At 50.1% G+C, this 25,733-nt stretch overlaps 1 protein-coding gene and 1 long non-coding RNA gene across 2 annotated transcripts in view; both read left to right on the top strand.

Annotated features, from left to right (window-relative positions):
• Positions 1–17,385, top strand: part of LOC119866555 — a 79,278-nt gene extending 61,893 nt beyond the window's left edge. The window contains exon 3 of the long non-coding RNA XR_005369321.1: positions 17,257–17,385. This is a non-coding gene — a long non-coding RNA (uncharacterized LOC119866555). The remainder of the gene's footprint in view (positions 1–17,256) is intronic.
• Positions 1–25,733, top strand: part of SND1 (staphylococcal nuclease and tudor domain containing 1) — a 427,586-nt gene that overhangs the window by 390,760 nt on the left and 11,093 nt on the right. The window contains exon 17 of the mRNA XM_038556610.1: positions 20,997–21,185. Coding sequence (XP_038412538.1) covers positions 20,997–21,185 — 189 coding nt within the window. The remainder of the gene's footprint in view (positions 1–20,996; positions 21,186–25,733) is intronic.

Below are 25,733 nucleotides of genomic sequence, written 5' to 3'. Positions count from 1 at the left end.
CACAGGCACAGGCAGAGGGAGAAGCAGGCTCCATGCAGGGAGCCCGACGTGGGGCTCGATCCCGGGTCTCCAGGTCACACCCTGGGCTGAAGGACGCACTAAACCGCTGAACCACCCAGGCTGCCCATAAAATGGATTTAATTTAAAATTTTGCAGGTGTATTTTGAGTAGGGCATGACCAGATTGCATGGTGTGTTGTAGACAATTGGTAGAGAAGGGTCTCTTTAGAAGGTCTCATTAGAACAGCAATTATGAGGTTTTAAGGCTTTCAAATTGACAAGGACAAGTGTTGGCAAAGGTTCTGTGTTTGTAAACCATTTGGGGCTGCAAAAATCTCTGTCACCCTGTGTCTTGGCGGTAAGCCAGCCAGCTGCTTCTCTTTCTTCTCCCTAAAGCCTCTTTTATCCCATACAAGCCTGTACCTGAACCTTCATGAAGACCTTCTCTAACTCTCAGCCACTCCAGCACTTTATTGCCCAAGGCTCCTGGCTCTTAAGTGAAGAACTCTCCTGTTTACCACCTCTGGTGGTGGCCGCACCAAGTAATTCTCTTCCCTTTGCTTGCCCTCCCATCAGGGTTCTGAATGATTCACAGGTGTCAAAGAAAAATGTTGCAGGAGGCCAGTCACTTTGGAAGGTAATATTTTTTTCCCCACTAGCTAGAAGACCAGAACAGAAAAAATTTTAAAAGATAGAAGCGGAATATCTGGATGGTGAGGGAAAGAGGTCAGCCCAGGAGCAGGAGAGTGGAACACAACACCTGAGAAAAATGAGGTGGTTTTGCGTGAGTAGGGGGTTGTAAAAATCAGCAGGCAGAGGGTGGGGATCCTGGATGAATGGGAGACTAGGGAGAAGCCAGAGTTTCGGAGTGGCCCCTTACTGCTGCTGCTGCTCCTACTCCTCAAAGGGACTTTCAAACTCAGGAAGAATCTTCTGATATCTGTCACCCCTCACGGCCCTACTTGAGCAAGTGCAGCTCTCCCCCACCCCAGGCCTGTGAAGCGCAGCATGCAGAGCTTTATTACCCACGCACAGGAGCCGTTCTGCAATAAAATAAAATAAACCAAAGTAATGGGAATGATGGGTGCAGACGGCGGCTCCCCAGAGAGCTGGGCCCGCTGCTGCCCCTCTTTTCCGCACCACTGATCACTGTTAAGGCTGCCATCAGGAAGTCATCTGCAGTCCCTTAGGCTGCCTTTCCAGGGTTGAGTGAGCAGCCCCACGCAGTGGTCCATCATAGAAGCAACAGCAGCATGTACACATGCATCCTGGTTCAGCACTCCATATACCCCAGGCCTTGGGGCCTTCTCACAGCTCTCTCAGGGCAGGAAGACAGGGAATTTCACTTAAGGCAAACCAGGGTACAGAGGAAAGGAGTTCTGCCCTCAGGTGACCCCAAGACAAGCCTTGATAGTACAATCTCTGATGGGGTATACCTGGGGTAGGTGCCTGGCAACACAAAACTAGCTGTAAGAGGGGGAGTCTTAGACCTGGAAATGCCCGAAGGAGGTGGAGGGAGGCACGAGCACCTGGCTGACTGTCCTCCCGAGGTCCCCACCTTGCACAGACATTGTTCACACAGCAGATATTTATGCCTTGCACAAAGGTTGGCGTTAGCAGTGGTTCAGAGTCTCAATAATTTTCATTTTGTCACACGGTGCATCTGGCCCTTTGACCAGAGAGCTTTTAAATTCCTCCTCCCTAGCCCTTTCTTCTCCCTGTCTCCCTGGCTCCTCCATCCCCAGCTTGATCCAGACTTGTTGATGAGCCTCAGCTTTTCCCCCACACACGAGGCACTAAATCTTGCCTGCCTGCCTCCCGACCCACCATCATTTCCCAAGCTCACCTACGCCCATGAATGCTTAATTTAAAACTTCTGCTGCCATGCAGCAGTTTGTAATTCTGAGGCCGCCTTCAACAGAAGAAACAAAATGGGCTGATGAATGTACTCGGAAAGGTGAGCAGAAAACCATCCAGCATCTCTGTGATGCGGGGGAAAGGCTTTCTTAACCATTTAGTTTAATATGATGGATATCTGCAGTGTAGAGTAATCCTAATAGGATGGATATCAGCCTGATCTATTGGCTTGCAGGGTGGTTATGAGTTTTAAATTTCCTCATCTCCACAGCTATAAATTCTCTGGGCTTTTCAATTATAAACTTTGTTTTCGGTGGGGCAGCCAGAAGGATTTTGTTTTGGTCAAGGGATTAAAAAGGCAGATCCAGTTGGGGCTGGAGAACAGGCAGATATGCCAAGTTTGGCTCTTCCTTCATCTTTACCTTTACTGCTGCCCGTACTCCTCCCTTGGGCACTTCTGTTGGACCATGGTTTCCCTTGTCCTTATCATCTCAGTGTGGCTGGTGTCCCCACCACAGGGATCTAAAGGAGCCCCTCTGTGGGTGTCTGCTAGAGCATTCATACCGCAACCTCCTGGCCTCATGGTGAGAGGATGCCCCTAGCCTGACAACCTCCCGATGCAGGCCTGAGGGAAGGGTTTGCAGCCCCTGGCTCTCCCAGGCAGTCAGGGAGGTGGTGATGCATTCCCAGGGCTGCACTCATGCTGAGCAACAAACGGAGAGTAGCTGCAACAAGTCCCAGAGGGTAATGAGCCCAGAACACTGCTAACTGGAGTGCTCAGCATGGGATCATTGGGAAACAAGTTCAGGCAAATCTCTGTAGAGGGGAATCAAGGCTTTCTTGATGACTTTCTTCCTTTATACTGACATATCACCTCTTGGCCTAAGAGCAGAGTGGCCAGGGCCAGCAAGAAGACCAGTGACTCTCCCCAAGTCCACTTCCTGGCCTTTCTCGGCATGCCTTCGTTCCCCATTCCCAGTCCCTAATGTCCTCCTGCTGCCTGGGTCAGAGCTTCAGAAAACTCTCAGGCACCTAGGAGTGTGATTCTCCTGGACGTCAACAGGTCGTTCTGCAATTAGGCAGAACTGTGTTCAAATCTTGGCTTCTCTCCTTAACAAATGACCTTGGATAAGTTCTTCAGCCTCTCTGAGCCTCCATTTCCTTATCAGTAAACTGAGACTAAAAATAATCACTTCACCAAAAGGCTATGAGGATTGACCAAGGCAACATGCATGTCAGAGAACCTAATTCATTGTGTGAAGGTACTCTATAAATGTTAATTCCCTTCCCCCTTCCTTATAGTGAGGGGCTACCATTCTTCCCTTCAGATGTGGAAGTGGGAACTGTTGAACCTTCTTGCCCCGGAGTGTTCATGAGCTACCCGGCACCCAGCCTGGCTGTCTGACGGAGCTTGTGTTCAGGACAGTAGCTAGAAGGGTATAGCCATAATGCTGTGGATCCTCAGAGCAGACCTCTGCCCTAGACACTGTGTGCCAGGGACCATGTTGGGACCTGTAATAAGAGAAAGGCCTTGTTTCTCTGAGATTGTCTTCCTTTCATGTTCTTTAAATCAAACATGCTCAAAAGCGAAGACAAATCAGTAGATAAGTGCCAGTGATTGGCATGTGGGTTTTCTTTTCATTCAGTTTATTTATCAAACACGTTTTGACTTTCTACTGTGTGTCAGGTGCCATGCTAGGAGTTGGCACCACAAAGTCAGGTACTATGTGGTAATTTTTCTGTCATCAAGGAGTTGGCTGGCAGGCTCAAGAGCTCCTCAAGAACCAATTTTTCTGTCATCAAGGAGTTGGCTGGCAGGCTCAAGAGCTCCTCAAGAACCAGAGTACAGGGTGATACATGCTCGGGAACTCACAGGATTTCTTTAGAGCACAATGAAGAGTTTAGGAAAGACCTTCTGGAGACAGTACTGCTTAGGCCGAATTTTTAAGAGTAAGTATACGTCAGCCAAACCAAGGGTAGAAGAACATGCTTTCCACAGAGAGAGACTAATGCACCAGTTAGGAATTACATTCAGTTGCTGGTATAGTTCAGAAACAGTAATTGCTTAAACAGGATTAAAGTTTACTTCTCTCATGAACAATTGCAGAGATAGTCTTGAATTGGTACAGTGACTCTCAGTGTCAACAGAGCTAGAACTCCCTTCATTCTTCTGCTTGGGTCATAGCACGCATGGATTCCAATCTCAGGGTCCAGGGTGCCTCTGGAGCTCCACCCGTTCACATCTGCCTTCTAGTTGGGACACCAGAAGAAAAGGAAAAACCCCATGATGGCAAATGTTCTCAGAAGTCCCACTCAGAAATTTCAGCTAAATCTCCATGCTGTGACCAATGAGAGGGACAGTCTTTCAGCTGGTCACACTGACACGTGGACTAAAAGAATACCTGTTACTGAGAAGGAAAGAAGGCCACTTTGGAGGTCTGTGCCACAGACAGCATGTGACGTGACATTTCAGTACTTGCTTAGGGACCACCTATCTCAGTCTGCCTGAGTCCCAGAGTCCATGTGGTTAGTATAAGAGGGAGAAGTGGCAGGACATGCAACAAGAGAAGAAGTCCACATTTCCCTCTGGGTATGAAAGCTCTGTTGTTCCAGTGAACAGGGAAATCGCCAGAGCTCAGGCAGGGATGGTCAGGTGGCATCTGCCAAAGCCTCAGGCCACAGCTTAGCACCTCCCATTCAGACCCTTCCCTCTCAAAGGAAAGCATCCATGTTGGTCTAGAAGTCACACTGCTAAGGCTAGGCCCCAGCAAATTGGACTGGATACTGGACAAAGGCTGTGATTTTTCCCTGAGAAAACCAGAGTTTGGTCACTCTGTGTGACCTATGCACACTCAAAAATACATTTCTGTTCTTTCCGTCTATGCTTAACCCAGTAAGAAGCACCAACATTATATTGAGTGCTTATGACATGCCAGATGTTGTTCTGAGAATTTCATGTATACTCATTGAAACTTCAGATTTTCCTTAGGGAGGTATTCAGTTTTTTGCTCCCATGTTCAAGTTTGAAACTGAAGCCCAGACTTAAAAATAACTCAGTTTACTAAACAGCAGAGGCCAAATTTGAATCCAGATAGTCGGGCTCCAGAGTTATGGCTGGTAACCATTATACAGTTATGCTGATGGATGAGGTCCCCCAAATCAGGAGGCATGTCGGAATTGAGACGAGTAGATGAAGGTGGGACCAGGCACAGAGCATCCTGCCTATCCGTTATGCAAGAGAGCAAGGGAAATTCATGCTAACAGACCAAGCCTGGTAAAGGCTTTCCTCCTCTTTGACTTCGTTGCCTCCTTCCCTCTTTGCATTCCCTCTGCAATGCACGATCCATTAACAAGCTATGCTGCGCTTTTTCCTTCTCATTCCTGCCTCCCAACCACTGTCGCTGTATGTAACAGGACTACTGTGCATCTTGTTTAGGTTCCCATCCTTCCTGCCTTCCTAAGAATGTACAGAACCCACCCCCTGATCCATCTGTCCCAGATCTATATTAAGAAGGGGCTAGGGCGCCTGGATGGCTCAGTCAGTAGAGTATCTGACTCTTGTTTTTGACTTGGGTCATGGTCTCAAGGTCCTGTGATGAAGCCTAGCAGTGGGCTCCATGCTCAGTGCAGAGTCTGCCTGAGATTCTTTCCCTCTCCCTCTGCCCCTTCCCACGCTCGTGCACTCACTCTTGTGTGTGTGTGTGTGTGTTTATACTATCTCCATCTCAAAGAAAGAAAGGGAGGGAGGGAGGGTGAGTTTGGGATCTGACTTGTCTCATCACCCTGTCCTTCAGGGTCACCCTCTTGAGCTTGTCTTCTGAGCAACTTGCACTTCTTCCTGGTCTGCTGTCTTTGTCACCCCTCCCCATGTCCCCTCAATATCTCCTTGTACCCCCACTGACCTCAGCCTCCCTTTCTGTTCTGAAATTCTACCTTCTTCCTGCTTTTACCCTACTGATCATGCATTATTTCCAAAGCATGACCCAAGTAATTCCATGTGCTAGAGCATGTTTGCTTGGCCCCACCTGTAATGTCCTGCCCGGCCCCTCCCTGAACTGTCTAGCACTCAGAGTTGCAACTCCTGTGACTCAATCCCTCCAGTACCTCCACTCAGTGGTCATGTGTTTTACATGGCATTTTGTTACTAGTCGGCAGGATGTGGCTCTGTCGTATCTTCTCAACTTAAGCTCTTGGAAGACAGAAGTTATTTTTTTCTGTTTGCATCTATTGCAATGCCTAATGCAATGTCTTTCTACTTAGTAGATGCCAAATAGCTATTTCTTGGTTGGTTGATTATAATAAGTCCTAAGTCTCTTTACATGTCCTTAATGATTATTATACATTTCAGTTCCTTCGGCATTTGTCTTTCCATTTTGAAGAATCCTAATCATTTCTGCATGTTCTCATCTCTTTAATCAGCTCAACTAGGCATCCCTGGTCCTTCTCCAGCCCTGCTGTATCTTTCCAGAGATGCAAGGCCGAATCACAATGATCTCTTCTTTCAGGGTACATTGTACTCTATTATCACTGTAACCTGAATTTTCTGATGCTTGCCTGGCCTTGGAAGCTGTCTTTGTTAGGGAACCTCTGGACAGCAACCACGATTATAGCCATGTAGAAGGTGTTGCCCAGAAACAAAAGAGCCCTGCCAAGCACAGTATCTCCCAGAAGCCTAGGATCCCCCTCCAACAAGCACCTTCCAGCACTGCCTAGAATCCTGATGCTTGAGCATATGATTTGGGGACTAGGGGTGGGTTCACAAGACATAGGCAACAGCCTCATTTGGAGGGCATAATGTAAAAGCTAATGGATTAATGAGCAGTCTAGCTGATTCGGGACATAACATGAGCTCTAAAGATGGAGTTGTCAGGAAGAGTGAATCAGGGAAGGCTTCCCAAAAGACAAAAGTGGTATGGGGGAAGTTGCCCCTTGCAAACAGCCTCACACATTTCTCTCAGTAGTCCTGGGCAGAAACTTCCTGAAACAGAGGGTTGCCTTAGCATTCCCTTACTGGTAAATGACCAGGCATCTCCCTGAGTATGCTCTGCACCTCTCTCTGCTCCTCCCTTGGCAGGACAGGGGCTGCTGCAAATCTGACTTTTACAGCTGAGATGTAGGGTCAAGGCCTTAGGGACTAACCAGGCTACAGGAGGCAGGTCAGGCAGATCACATGGACCAGAGTGTGGGGGTGGAGTTGGGGTAGAGGAAATGAGGTTGGCCAGAAGGGGAGTATGGTATACTTTAAGAAGGTGCATGATGCTGAGAATCTCTCCTCACAGCACTGCTTTCTGTCCTCCCTACAGCATCCCTGTGAGCACTGCCTAACCTAGAGGATGGTGCTGGTTCACACCACTCCCCACCCCACTTTTTTTTTCTTTTTTTTCTTCTTTTTTTTCCTGCTTCTGACCTGCCCACTGGCTCTAGGCAGCAGCTCAGGAGCAGTGGGCAAGTGAGAGCATCTTCAAATAGCATTAAAAGAAATCAGGGACACTGGGTGGCTCAGTTGGTTGAGTGCCCAACTCTTGATTTTGGCTCAGATCATGATCTCAGGGTCCTAGGACATAGCCTACATCAGGCTCCACACTTAGCTGGGAGTCTGCTTGAGATTCTCTCATTTTCTCTCTCCTCTGTACCTCCACCCCGTGCTCACATGCATGCACTCATGCTCTCTCTCAAATCTTTTTTAAAAAACCAAATTGCTGGGATCCCTGGGTGGCTCAGCGGTTTAGTGCCTGCCTTTGGGCCAGGGTGTGATCCTGGAGTCCCGGGATCGAGTCCCACGTCAGGATCCCTGCATGGAACCTGCTTCTCCCTCTGCCTGTCTCTGCCTCTCTCTCTCTCTCTCTCATTAAATAAATAAATAAATAAATAAATAAATAAATAAATAAATAAATAAATCTTTAAAAAAATAAAATAAAAAACCAAATTGCTTAAATGATGTTTACACGGAGTGTCAGGGTGGGGGTAGGAGCCTCAGAGCTTTCTTTCCAAGGACACTGGTAGAAAGTTTACGATGGGAGATGCTATACTAACAGTAGTGACTGCAGCCAAGCTATCTTCTGCCAGAGGAGCCTTGAACAGGCAGCTAGGCTTAGGCAAGGGTCAGGTTCACTATGCTTGCTCCAAAATCAAAGGAACTGTCTTTAAAAGCTTAATTGTGACTTCTAGAAATCTTAGCTAGACATGTTGAGCATCTTCATTTCCTGTCTCCATTTCAGAACGCACCTACATTAGAGGTAGCACTCCCCACATAGAGCGGGAGAGCAGATGTCAATGGAATTCTGCTTAGTGCAACAGAACTAGAAGGTGGAGTGAGGCAAATGAGGCCACTCTGGCCCCATTTAGGGGAACATACAGCTACTTCCTGCCTGAGAACAGCAAAATCAGCCTGAGCAAATTGAGGGACCACCCACTAGCCCCTGGGACCTCATTAAGCTGAATTTTATTTGAGACATTTGGTTGACATGGGAGAGATAAATAATTGTGATTAATGGCACCTTGGCTCCTGTCACGAGGCTGGACAGAGTTGTGTCAACAACTACCTGCTGACCCCTCCTACATACTGTCCTTTCCTGCCACTAGTATTTTTCCCTCTCTTACCTGTGTTCACTCCAGTGGCTGTGAGTACTCTCAGGAGTCAATTCCAAGGCCCCAAAACAGCATTAGGAGGCCCTAGGGAATGGGTAAAGACTAAGAAGAAGAAGGAATACGGTTCCAGTGTGGAGAAGCGGTGGAGTCAGCATGGCCATGCTGGCCCGTGCCCATTGGTCCCAGGCTTTCCCTGTACAAAGAAGGCTGGGGCCAGCTGTAGACTGGAGGGGTTTGGGAGGGCTTATGGTATGCAAGAGTTCCAACTGTGAAAGCATAAGCAATGCCATATTTTAATTGTCATGAGCAATAAAAACTGGGCAATGAAGAAGTCTAGCCTCAACCCATAGACAAGGGCAGGGGCCAGGGTCTCTGACTAGGCCAGTGTGGCCTCTGGCATGCTGCAGTTAGCCCAGTCTGGCTTGTATGCACTCAGACCATATAATGGCAGCTTTTACCCATAGGCTTTTCTTTGTGTTATGGAGAGACCACAGAGATCATAAGCTCTCCAGGTCCTACCAAGCAAGGATCCAGTTTGCCCATGTGAGAGGAGGGTGAACATACAACAGCCCTTGCCCACTGGCATTGCTGGAGCATGAACACTGTATCATCTCAGAGGATTTTTTTTGTTCTTACTGTGTTGAAATAGGTTTAAAACAGAGTTTGAGGACATGCATGAAACACAGAGTCCCTGAAGAGACTGAGATCTCCTCTCCCCTGGGCCTAAGAGAGCAGCCCCTCAGTGTGGTGAGAGGGGAGCAGGGGACTCTTTCCCTATGGCCTGTCCAGGAATGTCGATCACAGGGCTGCTGCCAGCCCAGCACATGTCCATCCCTGGGTGGCAGAGTGCAGAGCATACATGGCATATGGCCTGCTGAGGACAGACAGCAGGCCGAGGCCAGGCTTCCGGCTGGCAAGTGAAGGCAGCATGATCTTAAGGAAGGACACAGGTAAACACAGGGGCAGGCGGCTCAATAAGAGGAGCCCAGAGGAGACGATACTTACCTAGCCAGGTGGGGAGGGAGGAAAAGAAGAAGAGGTGAGGGCCCCATAGTCTGGTGGCTTCTCCATCATCCTCTCAGTGCCTTCCACTGTGCCTTCATGCAGGTGTTCTGACATTAGGAGGGATGGATATTCCATGTTTTTGTGTTGAAATCGGTTGCTATTTCTTATATTCAGTTTAATAAAATAAGCAAATTGCCTGGTCCCTAGCTGTAAGTATAGGATTTCTGTCTGTTCCAAGTTCTTTTCTCTCTGGTGCCTTTCTCTGGCCTGCAAGAGGGATTGGTGTCTGTGTTCCTGTTTCTAAGAGACCAAGTGATGGTGACAGAAAAGGAGATCCTTGTTCCCTTTCCCCCAGCTTAGGACATCCTTTGCCACAACCTGACCGCTTTTGAGTGACCCCCTTGGCCACGGCCCAGTTCTGAGAACTCTGGAGTGGCTGAGCCTGTCCAAGCCCCAGATGCCCTTAAACCCAATAGCAATTGCCTTTCCTCGAAGATTTCTGTGGTCTTGTAGAAGGGCCTGAGACCTGCCCACACTGGCAAGGGACTTGTGAACTTAAGGCTTTCTCAGCCTTGTGCTAAGATACTGCCTCAGGCAACCAAGGCCTAACTGGACATCTGCCCCCTGGCTTGGAAGACTTAGCAGATAGGGTCTAGGATCCTGTCCTGTCCTCATAGCTCTTCCTCTAGCTGTCACATGTCTGCTTTTGCTCTTCGCCCCTTCCTTGCTGAGGGATGGTGGCCAGGAGTGGTAGATGTGTAGGAGACCAGAGGGAGGCATACACAGCTGCTGCCTGTGTTCATGCCTGGATAAATAGAAGAATCCATCCTCGCTCCAGTTATATTCAGTACAGGCGAAGCCAAGTGCGAAACAGCCCCTTCTGCTCGTGACGTCTGGGAGCCTCTGAGTCATCAGTGCTGGCTGCACTGACCAAGCCGGTATCTGCCCCTCTGGGCTCCTATGAGCAGACCTGCCCTGACTGGGGCAGCTATGGGACAGCCCTGTCACCTTAGAGAGGTTCTCAAAACAGGCCTTCTCCAGTCGGTTTGGTGCCACTGGATTTCCCCAGAAATAGATAGTTTTCTGTCCTAAGACCTTTTACCTTTCATCGTCTGCTTACTGAATGCCTACCATGTGCTAGCAATAAGATACCATTAATAAATGCTCATTAGAATACTGTAAGTAATAGTGGTATAAACAAAGTGCTGTGGGGAAGAGCATTACTAAGTAAATAATGGAATGGTTTGAGTGAAATCCCATCTGTGCAGAGTCTTGATGTGTTGAGTAGGAGTTCACAGGTGCAATAATAGAAGGAGCATTCTAGCCACAGGGACTTGTGTGTACAGAGGCCTGGAACAGTGCATTGTGTGTGGAGCTAGAGTTGGTTTGGCATGACTAGATCAAAATAATGAGGGCCAGAATGGTAGAAGATGAGACTGGTAAGAATCCAGTTGTAAGAAGCTTGTACCCTGCTGTGCTGAGGAATTTGAACTGTAGCAGAGAACAAGGAAAGGATTTCAGCAATGGAAGAAATTACCAGGTTTGGATTTTTTGTTAAGTAAGAACAACAGTTACTGAGCATTTGCTATATACCAAACTCTTCTTGGGTGTTTAAATCAGTCACTGGAGGTCACACAGCTAGTAAGCAGTTGAGCAAGGCTTGGCCCCAGGTAGTCTGGCTCCCTAGCCTGTCTACCCATCAGGCCATACTGGCTGCGACAAGCCTCTCCACAGCATTGTGGCAGGGAGATAGGGATACCAGTGAAGGAGATGGCTACCCAAAGTAGGACCCGCACTCAAGGAGAGATAGTAAGGGTAAAAAAAGGGGGGGGGGGGGAAGAATCCAGAAGATATTTATGATGTAGGAGTAGTGTGCCCTGGAGTTTGATTGTGAATGTAAGGGAGCAAAGGATGATTTCCAAGCTTCTCATGCTACCAATTGGGATAAGAAATGCAGATGGAGGAACTGGTTTTATAGTGAAGATAGTAGATTCAGGATTCGACTTGTTATATGTGAAATTTCTCAGGTGGAGTTGAATTCTGAAGAGAGGTCTGGACTGGAAATAAAGTTGTGGTGTCCTATAATTGCGAGAGCAGTGAAAGACAGGGACTGTACAGCTTAAAATGGCCCCCTGGAGAATATCCATATTCAAGGAGCATGTTGGGAAAGAGTTCACAATTGAAACCAAGAACAGGGAGAAGAAACCATGACTGGGAAGCGCAGAAGCCTTTACAAAAAAAAAAAGAAAGAAAGAAAGTTGAAAATGGAAGAGGGGTTCTTTACTATCAGATCCTTCAAAAGGTCAACAACAATGAAACGCGAGAAGAAATAGTTAAAATGACAAGAGTTCTTGAATGACTGTGTGGTGCTAGTTATGTTGGAATACCAACAGTGGTGAGTCACCACGGTGGACCGGGAAGGAAACAGGAGGGCAGCAGAAGTCTGGGCAAGGAGAACCCGGTCAGCCGGGTGGGAATGGAGACTGCAGCGAGATTTTCTAGGATGGGCAAAAGATTCATAGGCAAAGAGGCAGACACTGACAAAAAAAGGGAATAGGAATGGTAGAAAAGAGGTGATTGGTGCCTGAGGAAGCGGAAGAGGGTGTGATCTAGAGTCGGCTTCATTTCCTTTTCTCCAAGGTAGAAAGGAAAGAAGTCATTAATATAAGGACTCTTTAAAGGCGAGGTGTGGGTCCCCATAGGAACCCTCTGTAGTTGAGGTGAAGAAGCCTGAGAGTCAGGGTAGTAAAGCAGAGTGCCCGTATCCCAGAGCAGGCCTTGGGATCAGGGAGATACAGGTGCTTGCAAAGGGGGAACTGGCATTTGAATCTAATGTGATTGGACAACATTCGGTTCCTTTCAGACCAAGTCAGATGTTTGATAACCACTCGCAATTATGCCATGGCATGCACACGCTGATTTGTCCTGACCAGACGCCAACCATCGTCTTACCACTAACTCAGTCCTCACGGGGCTTGGGTACAGCCTGGGGTATTCTGGCTGGGCTTTAGAGAACGCCGCTGTGGCTGCCTCCCTGGCCCAATGAAAGCAGTCTTCACGGCTCTTCCCCGCGCCAGCCAGGGAGCATGGGAGGAGCTGGGCCATTCAGGCATGCCCTACTCTCTGAAGGAATTTCAAAGCTTGCCTCAGGCCCAGGAAACCTCTGGGAACAGCTGCCACCAGTGGTGCCCTGGACAGGGGGCAGAATGCGGGCAGCTTCATTCCCTGCGTGAACCTCAGGGAAGAGAGAGTTAAATCTTCCAGCCTTTACCCTGGGTTTTCTTGGGAAGATGAACAATCTACTTTCCTCATTGTCTGCACCAAAGGAATAGATTGCGTCAGTTTATAAACTGTGTTACCGTTTGCAAAGGCCTGGAGTCAGCAGGTTTGCATTTCCCGGCAGACTCAGACACTGCTCATCGCCTTGGCTGCTGCTTCTCTGCCTCAGGCGGGACTGGGAGCTGCCCCGTCCCCCCCACCCCTACCCCTGTCATCCCACCCTTCATCCCTGAGGTAGTCAAGGAGAGAGAGAGAGAGAAAGAAACCCTGAGCTTCTGGCTGAGCCATCTTGTTCAGTGCTCAGGCCTTCCATCAACCTCCAGGAGCTCCTTGGCCCCTCGTGCCACTTTGCCAACCCAGGCTTGATTTCCAGGCATTCCTAGGGCTTTGGCTTGGGCCAGCGCACGGATGTCAGAGAAGAGGTTTTCTGGAGAATAGTTGGCACTGTGGGTTGGACTTGAAAGAGTCATCTGATCTGGAGGTGCTGAGGGGTTAGGAGCAGAGGCACTGGTAAGGACTAGGGCCCCGCTGCTCCAGCACCGGGAGGATTTGTACGGCTGCCTGCCTCTCTCCCCTGCCCACTCCCTGCTGGCAGCCACCGGTAATGAGACCCGGGAGGTATTTCATGGGCACTGCCTCTCTAGCTCCCAGAGCGTCACATTATTAATTGCGTCGTGTTAATGTTCATCGTCTCTAAGAGACGGTGTATCTGCCGTGCTTGTGAGTGGAGGGTACACGTTGGCTGTGTTAAGTTGCTACTATATTAAGGTGAGGTGTCTCTTTAAGTTCACAGCTGTAGCTGTGGCAGCACATTATAGCCTTCGTGCAGCATCAGTGATGGTGGAAAACCCAGCTCTACAGAGACGTGGCTACCTCTGGGTAGCAGGCAAGGAGTCCCAGTTGCAATCTGGTTGCTCTGGATCACTACTCACATTGTGGCCGAGAACTCTGGTGGGAAGCACGGGTAGGGAAGAGGATTGAGTGCCTTTCATCCCCCTCTGCAAGTTTTTCTGCGGGGCTTGAGGGTTCCATGGGGCTTCCCCACTAACCCTCCTCCCACGTAACCCACAGTCTCCTCTCTCCTCTGCCCCTAGTCATACTAGTATACCGCCAGCCCTCTAGCCAGACTCTAACCTCAGCTACTTCAGAGCTGAGAGCACCGTAAAACCCTGGTTCCATTGGCACCTGAAGAAACTGAGCCTAGAGGGGGTTTTTGACACACACACACACACACACACACACACACATGCACCCAGCTCAGATCACAGTTCCAATCTAGGCTTTTTCTTGGCTTTCTCTTTGCTGTTTGGGGCCTTCTTCCCATCCAAGCTTTCCCATTTTGTTCCCAGTTCCAGGCTTCTGCCCCATTCTTGTTGCTGGTGGCTTTGGGGGTGTTTAAAGCAGGCTTATGGCTAGAGGCTTCTGCCTGTTGTTAGGGCCCCTGATGTCACCTCCCCAGAGGCAGCCCTAAGCATTCTGCTCTCTGCCTGTGAGAGGAACTGGTGGCCTGTATAACCCTCCCCACACACACACACACCTCCCCCCCCCCCCCCCCCCCCCCCCGCCACACACACACACCCGCGGGAAGTCCTTGTTTCCAGGTGTTTCCAGGTGCCAGGGCAGGGGTGGCCTGCACTGCTCCTGGGGCCTACCTGGTTTCACCTGTCCTGCCTGAGGCAGCCCACTTCCCCTGTGGGAGGGAGCATCTCCCCATGAGGGAGGGAGCATCCCCTCGGCTATTCTAAACACTCTCTCTCTCTCTCTCTCTCTCTCTCTCTCTCTCTCACACACACACACACACACACACACACACACACGCACGCGCATTCCACAGCCTTCCCTGTGCTGCCTCAGACACTTTGCTGAGAGATGGGGCCAGTGCACTTTGGGGAGGCTGAACCTTTTCTCCATCCTCTTGACACACAGAAAACGGAAGATGGATACATATGTATGGGGTTTCTTTGCCCTGAGTGTGGTTTGTGGTGGGGAGGGGGATAACTAGCTGCCTTATTGTAGCTTGCCTTTCAGTGGAGGCACCTTCCAATACCTTCTTTCTTCCCTGGCCCACACCTCCCCAAGACCCAAAGAAGGCTACGGGAGGACCTATGTGTTTTTTCAGCTTTGTCCCAGACTTGAAACCAGTAGGCATCCAGTTTGGTTCATGGATCAGGAGAGGTAAGGCAGCTAAATAAATGCCCAGAGCAGTCAGAATTTTCTCTGTGGTCTTATGGTGACCTTTTAACTGATACAGCTCTCCGTGCTCCTTTACACACACACTCACACACTCACTTTACAGAAGGTTTAGAATCTGAAGGGTGACTGGCTGGGAAGGACCAGAACAAGTTGAGAGAGAGGAGGAGTGTCTATAAGAGCCTTGTCCCCTGCCTCACTTGGACTTCCCTTCCTGTGACCCCCGGCACCGCTCCGGCCCAGCACTGTACCCCCAGGCTCAGCAAGTGTTGCTTTGCCTAGAGGAGGGTGACTCAGACCCCACTGCCTGCCTGATTGAAGTAGTTCCTAAGTTAGGAAGCTGGACAGAATCCAGACAAGTAGAAAAAGGAGTATTTTGGGAGACAGAGCAGGACAGGGACAGAGTATATTTCTGGAGGCCAAGGCACTCCAGCCCCTAAGGGGAGGATTACAGGCAGTGAAACAAATTCATGGCTACCGACACCTTCTCTTCCTTGTTTGTTCCCAGCCATGGAGAGTGAGCTGGGGGCTGCTCTGATTCTCCCCTTTCCTCTTTCCCTTCTCCCCTTCCTCACCCACCCACAGGGTGAGGCCACAGCTCGGTTGGGTGGGCCCTGAGGTGTGCCAGTTGCCTGGGCATGGGAGCTCTTCCTCAGTAATTAGGAGACATGCAAATTAACAGCCTGTGCCGTTTGTATTAATTTGGTAAATAAGCCAGAACAATTTCATTAGTGGCACATTAATGTGCTTGGGAGCAGGAAGACGTGTCCCACTGTGAGGCAGCAGGGCCTGCTACCCCAGCCCACAGGCAGGCTGAGTCCAGTGTGTCTAGCTGCTCTCTGGCTGGGCATGGCTGGCTGGACTGCACCCCCCCACCCCCTTGGCCCTAGGGTGGAGAAAGACCTCTCATCTGCTTGTTCGGCTGGGTTTGAGGACAGTCACACATTAGCTCTTCCTACTTGCCTTCCCTCCATTCTGTCTTTCACATGAGGCCACCAGGGCTTAAGAAACCCAAAGCTTTTTTAGGTGGGGAGAGAGCTAAGGGGATGGAGCTCAGCCCAAGCAGAGCTGTTGCTGCTTCCTATTTGATGAAGGGAAGAGGAAGCCATTTTATGTTACTGCCTTTATTTAATACACAAGCCCCACTTCTCTGTTTTTTTGTTTTGTTTTGTTTTTTGTTTTTGTTTTTTGTTTTTTGTTTTTTGTTTTCCCACTTCTCTTTTTACAGAGAAAGAAAACTGGCTAGGAAAGAAAAGAGGTCATGTGACTTTCCAAAAATTCACAGCCGGAGATAGGATTTGAACCCAAATCTGTCTGACTCCAAGATCCATGCTCTTCCTTGCTATGTCTCTGCCCAGCTCTGAGGAAGATTCAGAGTGGAGAACTAGTTTTGTTCCCCTTGGGTCTGACAGTCTAGTTGGAGAATAAAGACATTTGGAAGTGAAATAAGTGCCCCTATTACAAAGTTGATGATGATGATAATGAAGCATTTATGTGTCAGTGCTTAGTATATTTGTATTAGCTCATTTAATCATAACAAATCCTGGGATCCCTGGGTGGCGCAGCGGTTTGGCGCCTGCCTTTGGCCCAGGGCGCGATCCTGGAGACCCGGGATCGAATCCCACGTCAGGCTCCCGGTGCATGGAGCCTGCTTCTCCCTCTGCCTGTGTCTCTGCCTCTCTCTCTCTCTCTCTCTCTGTGACTGTCATAAATAAATAAAAAAAATATTATTAAAAAAATCATAACAAATCCTTTGAGATAGGTAATACTTCAATTCCAATTTTGTAGCAAAGACACAGAAGATAAGTGACTTGTCAAAGCTCATGCAGTTAGTAGGTGGACTTGAACTGAGGCATTCTAGCTCCACAGTCTAAGCTCCAAACCTCTGTGCTACACACTGCTGCCTCAGTGCCAAAGGGTGGGGGAGCCCATAGGTGCTCAGAGGGTGATTCACTTGTTGGGTTAGAGAAGCCCTCACAGGGAGGTGGTGTTGAAACTGAACGAGCTCAGCTCACAGGGCCTCTGGTCAAGTTTACAGGAAGGTTAAGACTTTGGTCTTCAGAGTGAATTCTGTGTGCTCAGAAGAATAGACACAGCACAAGGCTTGGCTCACCACCTGCTCTGTCTGCCTCAAGAGCAGAGGGCAAGAGATGCTGGTGGCTGGCCAGACCAGCAGGGGTGCGCAGTGAGGCAGCAGCACCCAAGGAGCAGGTCTGACCTTTGGGCATCTAGGCTGCTTGCTGCTTCATTCTCACCCAGCCACTTCCCCAGTGGGATGCCATGGCCCCATTCATCTCTCTCAGGAAGCCTTCTCTTCCCCTCTGTGCTGTTTTCCTAGGTCTCAGCTTCAACTTGAACACTGAAGAGGGGAATGAAGAGAAGAGCCTCCATCTGTTCCCTGCTGATGCCGCTTGTGTCCATGTGTACACATATCCTGTGGTGCCCTCAAGGCCATATCAGCTCACACGTGTACACACCAAATGCCCACCCACAAATCAGCCATCCTGGTAGCCCATGGTAGTCACCCAAGGCTTGAAATCCCTGATGTCACCTGCCGTTGTAGGGAAGTTGTAGAGTCCAAATCTCTCCCTAAAACACTCCACAAGATGCTGAAGAGACAAGTAACAATGTTGTATACAACAATGTTGTATACACAACACATGATGAACAGTGGGTCTCATTCGTGATTACAATAGCCAGAAAAAAAACAGAAAGTTTCTTGTGTATTTGACAAGAACAAGCCTCCCCTAACTCTTGTCTTCAGTTTGAGGAAAACTTGAAAGAAATAGCTCTCTGTGCATCAGTATATAGTCAATCCTCGTTATATACGATTCCATATTTGCAAATTCGCTTACTAAGTTTTATTTATAACCCAAAATCAGTACTCATGGTACTTTTTGATCATTTGTGGATGTGCAGAGTCATGAAAGATTGGAGACTCCAGGTGGGTACTTTCCCAATTAAGGTTGCAAAAGGTGGTGCTCTGCCTTTTTGTTTCAGCTCTCACACCATAAACAAGTGTACTTTTCCTTAGTGCCACGTTTCCTCCCCCCGTTTCTTTTTGGTGTGTGCTTTTTCTTGGCAATTTTGCAGTTTAAAATGGCCTCCGAGCAGAGTACTGAAGTGCTGTCTAGTGTTCCTAAGTACAAGAAGGCTGTGATGTGCCTTAAGAAGAAAATACATGTGTTAGATAAGCTTTATTCAGGCATGAGTTACAGTGCTATTGACTGTGAATTCAATGTTAATGAAACATCAGTAAATATTAAATAAGATGTCTTTAAACAAAAACATGCACAGAAGCAGGTTACATATTGATAAGTTGTGACCAGAGTCTTGGAGGAACCTAATCCTGTGTTTCCTCTGGGAGCAGTGGCTCAGGATTCACTAATTCAGTGTTCGTGGTAACTTTATAGAACATAAGTACTACAAATAACAAGAATCAACCGTATCTGTATATCTCTATATGAGTATGTATTTATATGTATTTTTTTTAATTAAGAGAAAATACCAGGGCACCTGGGTGGCCCAGTTGGTTAAGCTTCTGACTTTGGCTCTGGTCATGCATGATCTCAGGGTCCTGGGATAGAGCCCTGCCTCAGGCTTCCTGCTCAGTGGGGAGTCTGCTTGAGGATTCTCTCTCCCTCCCACCCCCATAAATAAATAAATCTTCTAAAAGAGATAGAGAAAATGTAAAAAAAAAAACCTGAGTCTTAAAGTTGATCAGAGAAATAGAGCATATACAGACGTTGGCCCATGAAATGCTAGAGTCAAGCCACAAATTCCTGGCAGTTAATCTAAGAGAAATGTGATGAACAATGAACACATATACCAGCCTGGGAGCATCATGCTTATTAACCCTTGCTTGCTCCCTGTGAAACTTTGGTGAGGTTTAGAGGAGGGTTAAGACTTTGGTCTTCAAAGTGAATGCTGTGTGCCCAGAAGAATAGACACAGCACAGGGCTTGGATAGAAAGGCCACAAGCCAAGAGACTCGGGAGTAGCCTCATCCCTTCACTGAGCCCAGTCCACCTTCCCTTGAGTGCCTTTGGGAAATTAGGAGTTTGCAGCAGCCATAATAAAAGGGGAAGTGGAGACCTCCAGGCTACAACTTTATTTCCCTCTCTAAGGCAAGATGGATTCAACTGGAAGACAGTGCCCAAGGATAGAGATTTCTTTCCTCTGCAGCTGGCTGGGCCCAGGGACTTGTCAAGCCCAAGTTAGTGTATCGATTGCAGGCAGGGAGAGGCTAGGTAGTGTGAAGGCAGTGTTCACCTGCCAAGAGAGTTGGCAGTGTTGACCCCAGGCATGGCTACTCATTGTTGGAGTCTCCCGCTAGTGCAAGCCCTTGCAAGGCCAGCATCTGGTTTGTGGCCTCCAGGGTGAGGTGTGGTTTCAGGGTTTGCTGGTGAGTTGCGATCTCAATCTGGGCACCCTCTAAGATGAGCATGATTGTACCTACCTGGGTACTTCATCAGTTTGCCTCTGAGGTTCTTGCCTCTGTCCTAGCAATCCAGTGCCAAGAGAAATGACGTAGGTAGCCATCAAGCTTCTTGTTACAACCACACTGGCCCACTACAGGCTACTTGAAACTAGAAGGAGGCCTTGTACTCCATCAGGGCAACCATCAGTTTTAGGAAAAGGTATTGGGCCACTAACATGGTAAAAGATAAGATGTCCAGGAATGGGGGACCTGTCTACCCACATACAGAGTCAACTTAGAATGGATCTATATAGAATGTTTTTTCCTAACTCTTATAAACTCTTCATATCTGCTTCTGGGCCACACCCCAACCTCAGGTATCGTTGAACTTGCATTTCCATTGGAAAGGTAAACTGTTAGCCTTAATTAAGTAGGAAAAGGGTGCTCAAGGATAGGGAGAAGCCCAGGTCCTGCCTGCCTGGTCCTGTCCCTCTTTTTCTCCCCATTGCCTTCTCTCCGTAAGCCCAAGCCACCCTTCATCTCCTTAAGAGTTGTCCTGTCCCCCACATTGCTCCCCATTCCCCTATACTCACCTCTCTAACCCTTTGGCCTACGCTGCTGCCGCAGGCTCCAGCCCAGGCTCCAGCCCAGGCTTCAGAGAATTCCCACGTATTTAGACATTCATTTTATTGCTTAATCGAGCTTGAAGCTGTTTAAATTAATACAAGTTTTCATATTTGGCAGCAAAGGCTTTTACAAGCCCCTTTAGCAGAGAAAGGAGGAGGTTGGGAGAGAATCAAAGAAGAAATTTACCCTGGGCCATTGCCTTCATGAGGTGGGAGCCAATCAGCCACTGCAAAGGCTGTGGCATCGAGGCCACCTTCTTGGAGGAGCAAAGTCCGTACTGTGTCTGTGGTTCTGGGTCTTGAGGAGGCCCTCCATGGAAGAGGTTCAGGAGCTCTAGAGCACCGCAGGGGTCCCTGAGGGTTCTGAAGTTCAGCCACAGTGCACAGCCCCCAGGACTGGACTTGGAGTAGTGACTACACCCTTCTTGGTGCTTCCTGTTGGGCAGCTTCCTGCTGGGGTCACCCCCTAGCTGCCCTGTGTGCACTTCCTGCTCACATCCTTCTGCTCACCTGCCCCCTTACCCTCCTCTCCTCACCTGGCTTTCATCCAGCCACTTTCATTACCTTTGTTCCTCATTAATTCCTTCAGCTCTGCACCCTCAGGGATTGCCCTGCTCCTGGGGCCTGCCTGTCTTTCTAGAATTGCTGGGCCGGGTGGGTGCTAAAGAAGAGAGTGATGTTCCCTGAGTTGTGTCTACTGCTTTATCTCACTCCTCCCCAAGCTACACTCGCACGCGTGCGCACAGCGATGACCACAGACTCCCTTACTTCAAAAGAGCTGAGATGAGGGAAGTTTTGAAGTTGCTTGGTCAGTGACGTTTCTGTAAAGGATGATTCTGGGTGTGAGGCAGAAAAGCAAGAATCACACTTACGGAACTGAAGCAAAGGGTTCTAAGAGGGGTCAGCAGTGCCAGAGCTCCAAGAAGCTCTGGCTCTTTGGGCCAGATGAGCCCCTGTCCTGTGGTGTGAGGTCCCCCCTGGTGGCCCAGAGGCTGCCTCCTATAGGCTGACACCCCCTTCCTCTGTTCCCCAGGTAGAGGTGGAGGTAGAGAGCATGGACAAGGCCGGCAACTTCATCGGCTGGCTGCACATTGACAGCGCCAACCTGTCCGTCTTGCTGGTGGAGCACGCACTCTCCAAGGTCCACTTCACTGCCGAGCGCAGCTCCTACTACAAATCCCTGCTGTCTGCTGAGGAGGCCGCCAAGCAGAAGAAAGAGAAGGTATCATGGGCAAGTGGGCCTCCTGGGGAGGAGGCTGGTGCCACCCCAGAGCTCAGACTTCTTCTCTCCTTCCCTCTCCTCCCCCAAAACATTACTGCCTCCGCACAGCAGGCAGAGTGGTTTTGTTATCCCACAGTTGAGGGACCCTGGTCGGTGTTGGTCTGAGACCCTACCTTAGGAACCACACATGAGCAAGAGAGAGCCTGCCAGCTTAGGCATCCTCAGCTATAGGCCTACTCTGGTGGACCTGGTGGAGCAGAAAGGTGTCTGGAAGGTGATCTCAAAACCATGAGAGGAATGACTGGGGGAGCCCCTGGGGAGCAGGAACCCAGGGGGCTGTCCCTTCTCCAGCCCAGCCCTTCCCCCTGCCCTCAGAGCTACCTGGACACCTGCAGCCCCCTTCTGAATTTCCTTTACATGGCCCTGCAGGGAGCCCCATTGTGGAAGCTGCCCCAGGAGATGCATAAAGCTGTTAAGAAAACAGATTTAGAGCCCATCAGTCTCTGCAGACACTGCATTGAAAAGACAAGGGGGGTGGGTTGGAAAGCAGCTTTTGGAAACAAATGGACGATTAAAGAACCCAGTGGTTTGGTGGTGGGAGCTGGGCTTGGCACCCTCCAACTCAGCCTGTCACCACTGACTTACAGCCCAGCCCTGATAATGGGAGTAAATCAGCCGGCCACCAATTTGTCAGGGCTTCTCTGAGCTTCAGGAGGATTTCATGGGACAGCCGTGCTGAGCCATAAATTTGTTCCAGGAATAAACGTTTCCTTCCCCATGGGGCAGCCATCTGGCTTGCAACTCGCCTCCCAGAGCCAAGGCCCAGACACCTGCCAAGAGGAGTAGGGGGCTTCAGGGCCTCAGGGCTCCCCATTATCTTCCAACCCAGAACAGACACCACCTCACTCTGCCTCTTCCTGGCTATCTTCCCTCAGGGACCCAGCTGAGGGACACCTGCCTGGATCTCTCTATTCCTTTTCTTCCCATTCCCTATCCATGACCAACCCCCAGTAGGGGTGAAAGAACTCTAGGGAGAGATGACCCAAAAAGATTGGGACAGATTGAAAGGGATTGTCCATGCCTTGGAGGAATAGGCCACCATGAAGCCTCTGAGGAGGCTTCTAACCCTTTCTTGTCCCAATTCTGCTCACATTAAACCTCATCTTCCTAGAGTAACAGGGAGCGGGCAGTCTTAGCTTCTAGCACAAAAGAACTGCTTCTTGGGTTTCCTGTTGGTGACAGCTGAACTTAAGGCTGCCACCCCCATGTCTTCTGCCTGCTACAGGGGTAGGAGGAGATGTGGTACTGGGGCCATGTGTGCAAAGGGCTGAGCCTTCACTGAAGAATTAGCTGGGGGTCTGTGTGGAAAGCACTGGCTCCTAAGGCTCAGATTCTGAAAGCATCTTTGTCCTCAGGCTCTGCTCTCTGAGATTAGAGACCCCAGAGTGACCCAGGAGAAGACAGAGGGGGGAATCTGACCTGAGATGGAGGGATGGCTGCCTTGCTGGGTGTTACCCTGGCATCACTATTTACTACATGGTGGGTTTGTCTGAAAGAGCCCAGGACATCATTTCATTGGTGCCGCACAATGATGGTGAGGAGGAATCCTCAGTAGTTACTTACACAGGCTACGTGTTTTTATTCCAGGCCAGTTAAAATGCAGTGTGCTCCTCTCAGTGTGAGGGCCTGCCTGCCTCCTGGGTCCCTCTCCTGCACATCCCATCCTCTTCGAGGATCCTGGCAGAATCTGGTGTGGCTTGCCTCTTCTGGTGGGGTTGGTTCCCAGGAGCAGCATGTGTAGAGCATAGCACCACCCCTCAGAGTTGGCTGGACTCAGAGAATTTGGTAGCCAGCTGGAGGACAGCAAACGGCATGTCTGAAGTGTCTCCAGGATTTCCAACCTTGCCTTGCTTGTGACCCCAGGAGGGCTGCCTTCACTGTCCAGAGACAGGCACGTGTGGGGTTATGAGATCATGGTGGGTCTATCTGCGGGAACCTGGCAATGCTGGTTTCCCAGCTATGAGAATTTAGCTGCCTCCCTACTGGGCCCAGTTCTTTCCTGTACCCTGCAGACCCCGCTCCTCATGAAGATGCTGGTCAGGAGATGCTTTCCTCTATAGGAGGCTAATGCTGAGTTATCCCCTCCTCCTGCAGGAATACTGGGTTGGTCTGAGGACCAAAGACAGAGCCATAGATGGCAGGCACCAGGACCACCCTCCCCAGCCTCCCTTCTGCCCCAGCAGGGCCCTGGACAGGGCTGGATTGGCCATTGATTGCCTTTTATTGAACTTGTCTTCCCCACTGCGAGCTTGAAGGCCTCCACCACCCTGGTCCTTTGCCAGCCCCACCCTTGGAGCCTCCTGAGCAGTGATATTAAATAGGAAAGCCTCTAGCCAGTGGAGCCTCAGTCCACATCACCCATCTTCTGCCAGGCAAGGATCTGGGGGCTCCCTGGGGAGGAAGTGTGGGAAAGAGGGAGGGCCAGGGATGGGTGAGGATAGGAGGAGAGACAGCCTGTGCTCCTAACCTGGCCCCACAATGTAGAGGGGACCTGAGCAGAACAGGAATTGGCATGACAGAGTGGCAGTGGAACAGATAAGGGAGGAAGGAAGGAGTTGCTTCCCTAGCCATTCCCCCGCCTGGGTCTGTAGCCAGGGTCATGGAGGGCTTACAGAGGAACCCCGCCCCAGGACACAGTGCCATCCTGGCCCCCAGCCTAATAACAGACCCTACTATAAATTAGAGGAGCTGGGAAAGACCTTTCCACACTAATGCCACATGGGAGTGGGCCCAGAGCAGAGCAGATCCCTGCCTTGGGTGGATCTCCGAGCATCCCTGGGCCTTGCTGCTGACGCCCAGCTCAGGCTGGCCTCCACCAAAGGCCAAGGGCATTTCCAGCTCCAGAGTCCCATCCTCTGCTTGGCATCTTGGCCATGCAGGTCCTTCCCCAGCTCTTCCATCTGCCCAGAACCTGGGGGAGAGTCGTAAGGCACGGAGTCTGTGTTCAGTGTGTTCAGGCACAATTACTGTTCTCTCTGGAAAGGGTCTTTGGGTTTTCCTTGTCATCACCCCGTGGATCCAGGATGAGGAGCATCTCCCTGCGAATTCCCCAAAACAAGCTCTTTGTCAGGGATCTGATCTGAGAGAGGGCTCAGCATGGCTGTGGGGAAGTGGCAGTTGTCTGCCAGTATGTCTGTCCTCTCTCTGCCCCAGTTCTGCAGAAGGGCAACATAAGCCAATATGGGCAAAATGTGCCCTTGTTTTGAGAGTGGGTCAGGGCCTCAGCTGGCTAGCTGGTTCCCACCTAGAAGCCACTTAGCCAGGCTGCATTTACCAGTTTGCCAAATGCCATTGGCTAGGTCCCAGGGAATAGATGGTCCCCTCCATCCTCCGAGGGAAACCTGCAGGGCTCTACTGAGGGGCCAAGCCAGCCCTCCCTTAGAGATAGGAGCAGCTTTCAATGTCCTACCCTTAGGCCACCTTATACTTCTCACCTTGGGAAGCAGCAGGGTACACCCTGCTGTGCCCCTCCCATTCCCCAGTGAGCTGTGGAACTTGTCACGGGACTGGCCCTACTGCTACCCTCCCTGGTGGGAGCTGGAGGCCTGCAAGCTCCCTGGAGCTTTTGTTTGCATCCTCCTTGACCTCAAGCTTACTGCCCACCTGAGCCTGCCAGAAGAGGAGCTCCTTCCCCCCTCCCCCAGGAGGAAACCTGATGCTGTCGCCCTGGGCGCTTTAGCTTGAGGAGTCATTAGCAGTTTCTGCTCTCACCCTGTCAGTCTGTTCCCAATTCATCAACGCTGCTGAGGAGCCTCCTTCCCTACAGCGGAGGGATGCAGTGTGGGGCTGGGATGGGGCCCTGACTTTCTAATGTGCTGTGGGGAGATAGGTAGTAAGAACAACGAGGTAGGCCAAAAAGGACCCACTAACCTGGTTGGGGATGGGTTGCAGACAGGTTGGAAGATAGGTGCTGGCTGGAGAAGGGAGCAGAGGAGGGTGGGGAGGAGGGGGCAGCACTTGGCTTCAGCTCATTTAAGGCAGTGCTGGCAGGCTTGTGAGAGTCCCATTGGCCCTCGAGCTGCACGGATGCATCCCAGCGTGGCTGGGGGGTGGGGGTGCGGTGACTGAATAGTCACTTCCCTGGGGACCTTCCACTCTCGGGTCTGGGGAGAAAGTCCCTCAATAGGATGTCGGCCTTGGAACCAGAAATCATTGTGGCTATCCCCCAGGATGCTTCAGCTATCCGTGCCATGGCCTCTGATTGAAGAGGCCCTTTCACAGGGAAGTCTGAAAGCTAGAGACCCCTTTCGGCCTGGAGGCTCTGATGTTACTAAACTAAAGCCTTACTGTCTGTCTGTCTCCTCTCCTACGGCACCCAGGCCTGGGCATGTGCAAAACAGAGATGTCTGGATGCTAGTGAGGAGGGAAGTAGCTGTGTGGGACCAATATTGGGAGTAGGTGAGAGGGGTCAGGGAGGGTTGGGTTAAAGCCCCTCCCCAAAAGTCAGAAGGTGATGTCACTGCTGTGTGTGACTGTCAGAGGTTTGCA

The sequence above is a fragment of the Canis lupus genome, chromosome 14 (genome assembly GCF_011100685.1).
Source record: "Canis lupus familiaris isolate Mischka breed German Shepherd chromosome 14, alternate assembly UU_Cfam_GSD_1.0, whole genome shotgun sequence".
NCBI classification, from domain to species: domain Eukaryota; kingdom Metazoa; phylum Chordata; class Mammalia; order Carnivora; family Canidae; genus Canis; species Canis lupus.
This window is presented reverse-complemented; position numbering and strand designations above follow the sequence as displayed.